Below are 11,616 nucleotides of genomic sequence, written 5' to 3'. Positions count from 1 at the left end.
ACTCGTTGGCTATGTGTATTTGATGCAAGCGTAGCATAACGCGCCTGACAATACTTGTCAGACGTACTTCAGTCTACGATGAGACTAATATCTTGTGGATTGACCTCATGCGCTTTGAGAAGTATACATCATATCTCTAGCCTCCACGGGCTCATAAAGGAAGTCAACGTTGCTTTAAGGCTTTCTTAATCGCGCGCACATGAGAGCAGAGGCCGTCATAGCCGAGCAGGCAGCACTTGTTTAGTTTTGACCCAGCATAGGTACGACCGCATCTACGCCCAACGAGCATTTTGATGGTCAGGAATGGAGGTTTGGCAAGCCGTCAGATCAACGTTATACTCTATCGATCCGTGATTCGTGATATGCACATGAAAATGTGGCGAAAAAGGCCGGAGGTACGCAAAGTGGAACCCCATCAAATTCGTCCCTACTCGTCGCCACAGTATGCTGCTAGTCCACGCATGCTCCCGTTGCCAAATCCTGAATAGTGAACATTATGCTCAGAGTTGATTAGCAACTTGCTCGCCCCAAGTCTCCGCAATCGCAAGCGATTAGTCGTGAGACGTCATATGACCCCTTGGTTGGCAGCGCGAGCAATATACATGCCGCAGCAGAATAGATTAATGTGGCCGAGGTGAACCGGGAAACAAAACCTCGCCAGGCAGCACTGAGCCCTGTCTTCATATACTGAACCGGGTTGCAGGTAGGCGCCTATTTGAGGCGCATCTGACGTCGCGACGTCGAGCAACGATGAAGGCATATCGTTGCATTGTGATGGATGTTGAGGAAGGACGGCTAGGTGTAGGGCAACGTGAGTTTGGTGTCGAAGCGCGCTAGTGGCCCAGAGCAGCCGAGCTCCGCCTTCGCTCGACTGTGCCCAACCACATCACATATCCCTTCACGTCTACAGCCACGCTAAGTACCGTTGTGGCTGCAACGACCGACCGCCATGAACGCGACAACGTTCCGATATGAAGTCAAGGCGATCTAGTACCTACACGTCTCTAGTCAGCCTCAGTCCTGCGTTCGCTCCAGCAGACGACAAGTCATTCCAAGCTTCCATCCCACGAGCCACCGGTTGACAGACCTGGGACCCTGCTCGGCAGCCGGAGTGCATTGCCTAGTACCCGTTGTAGTACCCCCGCAGCAATACACCTTCATCAAATGTGGAGGCGGGCCGAGTCATGAGCATGGACGTTCTTCGCGGGCTTCGAGAAGATCCGGGGGCGCAGGTACCAATTCAACACATCAAATGACCGAGCTTTGTCTGGAGAAGTCTTGAAACCTATCAGCGGCGGCATCACGGACATTCACACCGGCTGAAGTAATTTGGATATTGATGAAGACTTCATGATCGCCAGCACCGGGGTTGAGCTCCAGCATACAAATATGCGTGCTCGCCGGACGTCTTATTATTCACGCACTCCTCATCCACTCTCTTCTCTAGTCACGATGCTGTCTAACCTTCTCTTCACTGCTGCGCTCGCAGCTGGCGTGGCTCAGGCCCTGCCTCAAGCGACCACCTCGCGGGCTACCACTACCACTCGCGCCACGACGACAACGGCCGCTCCGGCAGCGACTGGAAACCCCTTCGCTGGCAAGGACTTCTACGCCAACCCATACTACTCTTCCGAAGTCTACACCCTGGCCATGCCATCTCTTGCCGCATCTCTGAAGCCCGCTGCTTCCGCCGTGGCCAAGGTCGGCTCGTTCGTGTGGATGGACACGATGGCCAAGGTACCTCTTATGGACACCTACCTGGCCGACATCAAGGCCAAGAACGCCGCCGGCGCGAAGCTGATGGGTACCTTTGTCGTATACGATCTGCCCGACCGTGACTGCGCCGCCCTTGCCTCCAACGGTGAGCTCAAGATCGACGATGGTGGTGTAGAGAAGTACAAGACGCAGTACATCGACAAGATTGCCGCTATCATCAAGAAGTACCCTGATGTCAAGATCAACCTTGCCATCGAGCCCGACTCCCTGGCCAACATGATCACCAACATGGGCGTCCAAAAGTGCTCGCGCGCTGCCCCCTACTACAAGGAACTTACCGCCTACGCCCTCAAGAGCCTCAACTTCGCCAACGTCGACATGTACCTCGACGGAGGCCATGCCGGCTGGCTCGGCTGGGACGCCAACATTGGCCCGGCCGCAAAGCTCTACGCCGAGGTCTACAAGGCGGCTGGCTCGCCCCGTGCCGTCCGTGGTATCGTCACCAACGTCAGCAACTACAACGCCTTCCGCATCGCTACCTGCCCTTCCATCACCCAGGGAAGCAAGAACTGCGACGAGGAGCGCTACATCAACGCCTTCGCTCCCCTGCTCAAGGCCGAGGGCTTCCCAGCTCACTTCATTGTTGACACTGGCCGCAGCGGCAAGCAGCCTACTGGCCAGCAGGCTTGGGGAGATTGGTGCAACGTCAAGGGCGCTGGCTTCGGTATCCGTCCTACTACCAACACCGACAACGCGCTTGTCGATGCTTTTGTCTGGGTCAAGCCCGGTGGCGAGGTATGTAACCTATTTGTGAACAAATGAGAAGGTCAATGCTAACGAGAACTTAGTCTGACGGTACTTCCGACCAATCTGCCGCTCGCTACGATGGCTTCTGCGGCAAGGACTCCGCCTTCAAGCCTGCGCCTGAGGCCGGTACTTGGTTCCAGGACTACTTTGCGATGTTGCTTCAGAACGCTAGCCCCGCTCTTGCATAGATGTGTGTCGGGTAGGACACGTAGTTCTTTCTTCCAGGCTTTTGTCAGAAGGGAGGTTGTCAAGAAGACCTCAGGATGCACTGTATATAGCCGCGATCGCATCTCGCTCGTTCCAGGTTCGTGAGAACTGTATATATCAAACAACGTGTACATGACCATTGTGCATGTATCGAATGAATGACTAAGTGTCCGACATGGTGATGGGTGGTGTAACGGTGATGCCGCCCGCGTGGGGGCTGGACTCGGGAAGCCACATGTCTTGGCAGGGCGCAGGCGAGTAAAGGATCAGCCGTTGCGCGAGTACTACCACGCCCCGCCAAACCTTCTTTGCCCTTAGACCTCCCGACCTACATCATCCTTTGCGCGCATCGCTCTCTTTACACGTGCGACCACCCGACGCTCGTTCCCCTCCCAGCGCACCCTCTGCGCCCACCACCCACCCATGCGGCCCCGGTTCCATCGATAAGGCAGCGGAGAGGGCAATGCAACGCCCCAGGCTTTCACCTCTGCAGTCGCGACTGCTCGCATATCTCGTCGGTACCAGTGCCTGCATCGCGCTATGGGCGCCTTCCCTACCTCTCGCGTATGCTGCCGAAGTTCTCGCGACGCCCGATCACGACGCCCTTGACAGCCTCGCGCTGCACGTTGTTACTGGCGGAGAAATACCACACATTGGAGATGGGGGATTCGATCGCGAAGAGAGCGATGGCTACGAGCCGGAGTTCAGCTATCTCGACCGGAGTCTGATTGGGCGACAGACAGATGCGGCCGAGCCGCTGAAGAATAACGAGAAGACGGAAAAGGACATCGATCCCGAAACGACGTTACATTTCGTGTTTGAGAAGGGTCAATTGCGCATGCGGAGTGTGCTTGATGCTCCCTTGGATGCTCTGGAAGCACGGGGAACAGACAACGCCTCTGACGAAGCTGGCTTGGGAGATGCGCCAGTACCTGGAAAGGAGGGCGATATTGGTGACGATGGGATGGGAGAGCTGGCAAAGCGACAGGCTGGTAGTAGTCGCGTCTGGCTCACGGCTAATACCTGCCGCCAACCTATGCCGAATGGAGACGCGAAGGAGGCAAGGAAGAACCACCCGCAGCTGGTCATGTACGTTTCTACATCGCCGCGCAACAAGCAACCAGGCCCAGATGCGACGCAAGACAGTCTCACCAACATCACGGGCGTGCTCTTCGATGGAGGCTACGCCAGCTTCGAGCTCAACACCACTTCGGACGTATACATCGGTATCGGGGCGCCCAAGCTCGAGGAAGACTGGTTTGGGAGCTGGCACTTCGAACTCGCCGCAAGCACAGATGGACCTTACCACAGCTACGACGACGCGACACCTTTCCTCTACATGATTGACACGGACAGCGAGTCCACCCTCTTCATATCACAAAACCTGAGCAGTTCGAACGACACAGCGGAAGTCGATAGATGGAGGGCGCAAAACCCCTTCCATATGTACGCCTTCCCAGACGGTGAATGGACTCCAGTTACGGGCTTGGAACGCTCTTACTGTGCGCTTAAGGAGCAGTTCAATGTCAACGCGACAAGGAACTTCACCATTGACACGAGCATCACCACCAAGTTCAATAAGATTGGCGGTGACGACAACATGCCCAAGAGCCAATTCCATGTCAGAAACCTGCAGAGTGCGAAGACATATAACGGATTCGTCGTCATTGAGGGAAGCCAACAGCCACTCACCATTCCTGACACGGGCACGACGAGAGGCGGAGGCAGAGTCTTTCAGGCTTTTAACTGGACGACCAAAGCTGGTGAGTGTTCCACAATACAGCCTAACGAATTATACTAACAATATGCAAAGACGACTCCTGCCAAGTCCTCTTCGACCTCGAATTCTGCGACATGGTCGCCTACGCCGTCCCCTCCAACACCAAATTCAAGCTCAACGACTCGGCCCTCGCCGAAATCTACGAAACCCAAGCCCGCGACTACTACACCAACTTCACCCGCTCCCTCGCACAAGTCGCCTGCGACACAGTCTCCGAAGCCCAATACTCCCTCGCCGTAACCTGCGAAGACTGCGCCAAAACTTACAAAAACTGGCTCTGCATGGTCCTCATGCCCCGCTGCGAAGACTGGACTGCTACAGACCCGTCTCTCGTACCGCGGAATATTAAGACGCCGTTTGCCAACGGGAGCGTGCCGGATATGATACCGGGGTTCAACGATAGCGCTGCGTTTACCCAGTCGAGAAACCCGAAAATCGATAAGGAGATTGATCCGGGCCCGTACAAGGAGCTGAAGCCGTGCGAAGACATGTGCTTTGATATTGTGAGGAGTTGTCCTGCGCAGATGGGCTTTGCGTGTCCGAATGGCGTGCAGAGGATGGGCATGTATGGGGTTAGGGATGAGAATCCGGATCGGTTGACGTGTAGTTTTCCGGGCGCGGTTGTTAAGTTGAATGCGAAGGGTGGGGCGGGGGCGGTGGGTGTAAGTCTAGGCACTATTGCGAGTGTTGCTGGGTTGGTTGCTGTAGTGTTGCTGGTCTGAGATGGCATGTTCGACATCACGCGGTTCGCTCTGTCTATAGTTATTGTTCCTAACAAGACATTCTTGTAGCGTTAGAGCGAAAGTCAAATCCTATATATCCTTCTTCACATTTATCGCGTTGCGCGTTCGTCATGTGAATTGTATGCTATTGCTAATCGATTTTTAGAAATGGAGGCGGTAGCTGCAATGTTGCTTCTTAGATAGGTAGGCGGTGTCTAGTACTATAGAATGGTAAGAAGATGCGGTCGACAACCACAGTCCAGTGGTGACTCGAATCCTTCGTCACACACTGAACTCCAGTCTATTCCCCGCAAAGTCCCTCGCAAAAAACCTCGTCGGATACTCCACTCCCTCCGCCCCACTATTCTTCGCACCAGGTCTATCTGCTTCCAACGGTGCCGCCTCTCCACCCCTCTCATAATGTTCCCATACCTTTGCTCTCAGCTCATCCAGCGCTTTTACACTGCCAACCCGGAAACATGGATGCCGGGATGATGAGTGTGTGAAATCTTCAGGCTTGCCGATCGCGATGTGCACTTGTTGACCTGAGCTGCCGATGTCGAACCACGCGAGCGTTTCGCGTTGTAGGTGTGGTACTGTGCGTGGTGTTAGGCCGAGGGTTGATGCGTAGAAGGAGGTGGCGTGGTGGAGCGTGTTTGGCGGGACTACGAGGTTGATGTGATGAATGCCGGTTATCATGTTGATTATGGAATAGATGGGCGTTGGTCTTGTTTGGGAGGGGAGTTGGTGATGATGGTATGCTTGTTGAGGGGTGGTATGCGACTTGGCGCTGCAAGATGGGGTGAATGCTAACTGCGGGGTGAGGTTGGTGCATGCATGCGAGGCGGGGAGTAATTGACCGAGCTAGCGGGCCGTTGAGGACGACATCTCGTTCCACATCGAACATCGCCTCTTCACGCGCAGTAACGTCACGCCTGCGGACACACGTGCTTACGACTAGAGATTTAGAGCAGGTTCCTAGGCTTACGCGCAACCGAGAAAAGCAAACATGTTGCAATGTCATCGATCTCTTCACTCAGACTTCGCTATCTCACGTTACAGCGGGCAACGTCGTCGTGATAGCGCGATAGCGTATGAAAAAGAGGTTCCACGAGACATAAGCCAGCCTCGGATGTGAGGTACAAAACGGTTATCTCATTGGGTCGATAGACGTACTTGTTAGTAAACCCACGATTCATGATTGATGTTGCACCAGCATCATCGTGAAACGGCCCACATGGTGGCTGCCGAGGCCCGGGTCGCACGTCGCATCGTCGACATGGATGGGACAGCCCTATGGTATTCCGATTAATTACCTGGCGTTCGAACCTATGAGAAGAGCATGGCTGGTAAATGAAGGATGCTTGGGGCTTTTAGCGGATGATGCCATCTTGCACATGTCGATCGCTGGCGAGTTCCAGAACATGCAAGGCATTGATAGCTGAGCCAACATGGCTTGCTGAGAAACAGCGACGCAAAGGTTCCGTTTGCAGACATGTTTGACAGCGGAATTTTTGCGTGAACCACCCCGAAAGGCTGTGTCTAGCTCAGATTGTATATTCGGCTTCCAACGTGTAAACGACGTACTGCCGCATGTCTCGGCGGGATGCGAGAATGTCGAAGGGGATATTGCGCACGACACCCCAAACCCATGACATGTACCACTTGTCGAGGATGCTACACTACCCTAGCATCCCATCCGCCGCTAACGCAACGTGAATCCTGCTCGATGATCGAAACCGTTACTGCCCACCTGGGCAGAGTCATGCGCCCACATCCATCCTTGATCGCAGAAACGCGCCCTTTACATCCTCCCAATCGCATGCCAGCAAAACACGAAACACGTAGAAATCACCTGACAGATTCAGTAATCATCGGGGCAGACATGGAGATCATGCACACGCTTCCCTGTACACATCAGCCCTCTTCCCGCAAAACGGGGCCACGACTCCACAATAACGTCCCGAGGTCGCGTTGATGGACAACGCCATGGCATTCCTTTCATCACATTCCGCCGCAGAAGCAATGTTTCGAAACTCCACAGGCGCAACTCGCTGCGATGGTCCTCTGAGGAAGGCAGCCGTGGAGGTTTTGTATAAGATGGTGGTCTCCAACAGAAGTTTGATGGGCATCGACTTCGATCCGCACTTTCGCTTCCATCTCTACTACATTCGCTTTCCGCGCCAATTCTTGTTCTTTGTTGTGCTGTGCACCTACATTCTTTTTCTCAAACGACGTGGTCTATACAGAAACAGACAACTCTTTGAAAAATATCGCAAGATGAAGTTCTACGCCGCTCAAGCTTTCGCTCTTGCTAGCATTGCAACTGCTTTCCCGCATCCCCAGCTTCCTTCCCTACCATCCTTCTCGCTACCGACTGGTGGATCAGGCTCTGGTCTTGGTGGCCTTGGTGGACTTGGTGGAGGCTCGGGCCTTGGTGGCCTTGGTGGAGGATCAGGATTTAGCCTCCCAACCAACATCCCCTCTCTCGGAGGTGGAGGCTCAGGACTTGGTGGACTTGGTGGAGGCTCGGGGCTTGGTGGCCTTGGTGGCCTTGGAGGAGGATCAGGATTCAGCTTGCCAACCGGTATCCCCTCCCTCGGAGGCGGAGGTTTCTCACTTCCGACCAGCCTTCCCAGCCTAGGTGGAGGTAGCACCGGTACAGGTGGCTCGGGGTTGAGCAGCTGGCTCAGCGGTCTAGGTGGAGGTTCCAGCGGAGGTTCCAGTGGAGGTCTCGGGGGTCTCAGTGGCCTCGGAGGTCTTGGAGGTCTTGGAGGCCTCGGAGGCGGTGCTGGTGGTGCTACGACAACAGCTGACGCCGCTGTTCCCGTACCTTCCAAGACTGGTGCCGCTGAAGCACCTGCAGCAACGAGCGGAGGCAACACTGGTGGCGCCGGCACGATTGGCACAGATTGCAAGCCCCAATCTGGATCGTCCAACGCCTTCGGAGGAAGCGAAAACGGTATCGTGGACAAGAACTGCTGCACCGATATGACCATCGTCTTCGCACGTGGTACCGGAGAGATGGGCAACGTCGGATCCGTGTCCGGACCACCCATGTTCAAGGCTATCCGCCAGAAGCTGGGTAACGACCGTGTTACCGTTCAGGGTGTTGACTACGCTGCCTCTGCTGCCGGTAACGCTAACCTCGGTGGCGACGGTGGCCAGAAGATGGCCGATTTGGTTAAGCAGGCCAAGTCTCAATGCCCCGACACCAAGGTCATCGTATCAGGCTACTCTCAAGGTGCCATGGTCGTTCACAATGCTTTCAGCAAGGGCCTCTCTGCCACCGATGTTAGCGGCGCTGTCATGTTCGGAGACCCATTGAAGCGCCAGGCTATCAGCGGTCTTTCAGCCGACAAGATCAAGCAGTTCTGCGGTACTGCTGATCAGATCTGCGGCGGTGGTGGCGATGGCGGTGCTACTGGAAGCCATCTCAGCTACGGCAGCAGTGCGGATGCGGCGGCTTCTTTCGCTATCCAGGCCTCTGGGTTTGCTTAGGCGGATCAAGGTTGTCTTGTAAACTCGCATTGCTGGTCCGTGTGAGCTACAAGGCGAGACAAATGCGATTGTTGAGGACGGGGCGGCAGGACGCTGGTGTACATTCCAATGTAGATACTTGACCACTCGTTGTCACTATCAATTCTTTGACCTATCCTTCACCACCATACTTCTTGACAAGATCTCGCATGATACTGACCGCGCCGCTCCGATAACTTCCCCCGAACATTGCATAGTGGTTGAGATGATGGTAGAGCTCATATAGCTTCACTCTGTCTTCGTATTCCTCCACGGGCTCCGTCTTTGGACACAGCTGATGGTACTCTTCCAGAAAACTTCCACCGAAGCCACCAAACATCTTCATGGCGCCTAATTCAAACTCGTTGTGCGCGTAGCATGCCGACGAGTCGTAAACCACGTCTTCAACCTCGCCATTCTTATTACCAATGACGCCTGCGCTTGCATTGCCGCTCCATAGGTCGCCATGCACAACGACAGGTGTAACACGCTCGCCGTTATTGAGATGGTCATCGCCAATCAAGCGGGGTACAACCATGGTCGCGGTCTGTTCAACCAGCTTCTTGACGTCGCCGTCCCTGCGCCCGTTCTGCTCCGCGCATCGTAGGATGGATCTGAGACGGTTTTCCGCATAAAAGTCTGCCCAGCTCCCCTTGTAGCTGTTATCTTGTGGTGTATCGCCGCAACACGTTGTCACCGGAAACCCAAACACAGGCTTGTCGCAGCCTTCTGGTATGGGCGCGGGCGTGGTATGTAGCTTTGCGAGCTTAGCTGCCAGCGATAGCGTTTTCGACTTTGAACTCGATCGTCCCGTGAGGTGAAGGAATTCAGTCACGAGGAAGGATGTGGATGGCTGCGATTCATATCGTCCGTGACCGAGGGGTTGAGGACATAGAGATGGTACGGCGTCGTGGATGGCTTGGAGGGATGCGTACTCGCCTTCAGCGCGCTGTCAGTTGATTAGCCAGCCCGGAGGTGCTAGAGGTTGCGCTTACCTTGAAACATGACCTCGGCCTCTTCCCCGCTCCCAGTCTTCATGAAGAACGCCTGATCTGTGCCATCGTCGAGTTGTGACGTGATCTTCAACGTCGATGCCGAGCTCGAGCCGCCTCCGCCTGCGGAGGAGACGTGCGTCTTGTCAAGATTCAGGCCGAGGACCCTGATAACTGCCGGATCGAGCTTCATGGTGGATTTTGTCGTAAGAGGGCGCGCGATCTTAGATAGAAACATGACATTGTGACGATGGCGCCTGTGGTGTTTTGAGGTGGGTTGGCGGTGACGTCAGCCTCACCATCCCGCGCGGTGGAAGCTCGAGTCGCGCCGACGCGTCGTTAGCGTTGCGACAACAACCTCCCGCACTCACGAGATCAGATCGTGTTGTAAGACGACACCTACGTTCCTGACATCGAGCGCGTACCCCAACGCGACGTTTCCGCTACCATCATCGAACGACGTGACAGCCTTGCGTCCATGCATCTGCGGCTCGACTTCGCTAAGCAACCTTGGCGGGTAGCGCCGTGCTTAGAAATGCGACAACTATCGGAAGGCTGTTGGCGATGATTCCTACACATGCAGGTACGAAGTTCGTACATGGCTTACAACAGCTCGTACGCCGATATGTCATCTTCGCGTTGGGCGCCTTATCCTTTTCGCACGTCCGCGATGTTCGTATAGCCTATCTGGCCCAACGTCCCAAAGCTACAAGTATCTTCCCACCCGCCGAGAAAGAGATGGATATCCTGCCGTGGAGCCAGGGATCTACCTCTTATTCCTTTAAATCGACTCCACCTCAATCGTAACTCACCAGCAACACGCGAGAACGAGAACTGCAACTCCGTCCCACCAACATGCCCTCCACCATAGTCCTCATCACAGGCGCCAACCGAGGCATCGGTCTTGGCCTTACCGAGCGCTTCCTGGCCAAGCCCTCGCACACCGTCATCGCCGCAGTACGCAACCCGGAGCACGCGACCGCGCAGGCGCTGCAAGACCTGCCCAAGGGTTCCGACAGCCAGCTCATTGTTGTGAAGCTCGACGCAAGCATCGAGCAGGACGCGCATGATGCCGTCACCGAGCTACAGCAAAAGCACCAAATCTATCGCCTCGACATTGTGATTGCGAACGCCGGCATCAGCTACATCTTGCCCACTGTCGCCGAGGTCAAGATTGCGGACATCAGGGCGCACATGGAACCAAACGTCTATGGCGTGATAGCGCTATACCAAGCGACGCGCGAATTTCTCATGAATTCGACGCGCGAGCCAATCTTCTTGCCTATGGGGTCGTCGGCGGGGTTGTTGGTGTAAGTGAACGTGACATTTCTCTCGCGCACCCGTTTGACCATGACTCCAGCAACCACCTGCCCATTCCCAACGCGGCGTATGCGCCGACCAAGACAGCGCTCAATTGGTACACGATTCGCATCAACGCCGAGGAGGATTGGCTCAACTGCTTTGCGTTCGACCCGGGCCATGTTTCGACAGATATGGGCAACGGCGCGTCCCAGGCTTTGGGTATGGGCGAGAAGGCGCCGGTCTCGGTTGAGGATTCCTGCGAAGGCATGATGCGGGTGTTTGCGAAGGCCTCAAAGAAGGAGTACGGTGGCAAGTTGGTTGTATATACTGGTGAGATATCGGGGTGGTGAGGTCGGGTCGAAAATTCATTTGGAAGGCCGCGCGAGCAATTGTATCTTGTAGCAACTATAACTGCTCTTGTCACAATGTCCTAGTCCAACATACACATCTCAACGCCGACAGCTAGTTATTTTCAGAGGACGAAGATCAGGCTGTACATTTCCAAGGTTGTTTAATAGTAAGAGAGCGTAGGTAGTTATCGCGGTAGTAGTTCGTCTTTAAATACAGGTTG

The 11,616-nt window shown here is 55.0% G+C and overlaps 5 protein-coding genes across 5 annotated transcripts; 4 read left to right on the top strand and 1 right to left on the bottom strand.

The window, feature by feature from the left end:
* Positions 1-1,452: 1,452 nt before the first annotated feature.
* On the top strand, positions 1,453-2,711 carry J4E88_002532 (uncharacterized protein; the record flags this gene model as incomplete). The annotated part of the gene is made up of 2 exons (XM_049396193.1): positions 1,453-2,511; positions 2,565-2,711. 2 exons carry the CDS (start codon positions 1,453-1,455, stop codon positions 2,709-2,711), a joined length of 1,206 nt encoding a protein of 401 aa, XP_049257541.1.
* A 482-nt stretch (positions 2,712-3,193) lies between these two features.
* On the top strand, positions 3,194-5,232 carry J4E88_002531 (uncharacterized protein; the record flags this gene model as incomplete). The annotated part of the gene is made up of 2 exons (XM_049396192.1): positions 3,194-4,493; positions 4,544-5,232. 2 exons carry the CDS (start codon positions 3,194-3,196, stop codon positions 5,230-5,232), a joined length of 1,989 nt encoding a protein of 662 aa, XP_049257540.1.
* A 2,280-nt stretch (positions 5,233-7,512) lies between these two features.
* Positions 7,513-8,733, top strand: J4E88_002530 (uncharacterized protein; the record flags this gene model as incomplete). Its single annotated transcript, XM_049396191.1, has 1 exon — positions 7,513-8,733. One exon carries the CDS (start codon positions 7,513-7,515, stop codon positions 8,731-8,733), a length of 1,221 nt encoding a protein of 406 aa, XP_049257539.1.
* A 151-nt stretch (positions 8,734-8,884) lies between these two features.
* Positions 8,885-9,936, bottom strand: J4E88_002529 (uncharacterized protein; the record flags this gene model as incomplete). The annotated part of the gene is made up of 2 exons (XM_049396190.1): positions 8,885-9,690; positions 9,747-9,936. The coding sequence occupies 2 exons, from the start codon at positions 9,934-9,936 to the stop codon at positions 8,885-8,887; spliced, it is 996 nt and encodes a 331-aa protein (XP_049257538.1).
* A 662-nt stretch (positions 9,937-10,598) lies between these two features.
* On the top strand, positions 10,599-11,395 carry J4E88_002528 (uncharacterized protein; the record flags this gene model as incomplete). The annotated part of the gene is made up of 2 exons (XM_049396189.1): positions 10,599-11,053; positions 11,104-11,395. The coding sequence occupies 2 exons, from the start codon at positions 10,599-10,601 to the stop codon at positions 11,393-11,395; spliced, it is 747 nt and encodes a 248-aa protein (XP_049257537.1).
* Positions 11,396-11,616: the final 221 nt, after the last annotated feature.

The sequence above is a fragment of the Alternaria novae-zelandiae genome (genome assembly GCF_023758075.1).
Source record: "Alternaria novae-zelandiae strain BMP 2774 chromosome Unknown scaffold_4, whole genome shotgun sequence".
NCBI classification, from domain to species: domain Eukaryota; kingdom Fungi; phylum Ascomycota; class Dothideomycetes; order Pleosporales; family Pleosporaceae; genus Alternaria; species Alternaria novae-zelandiae.
This window is presented reverse-complemented; position numbering and strand designations above follow the sequence as displayed.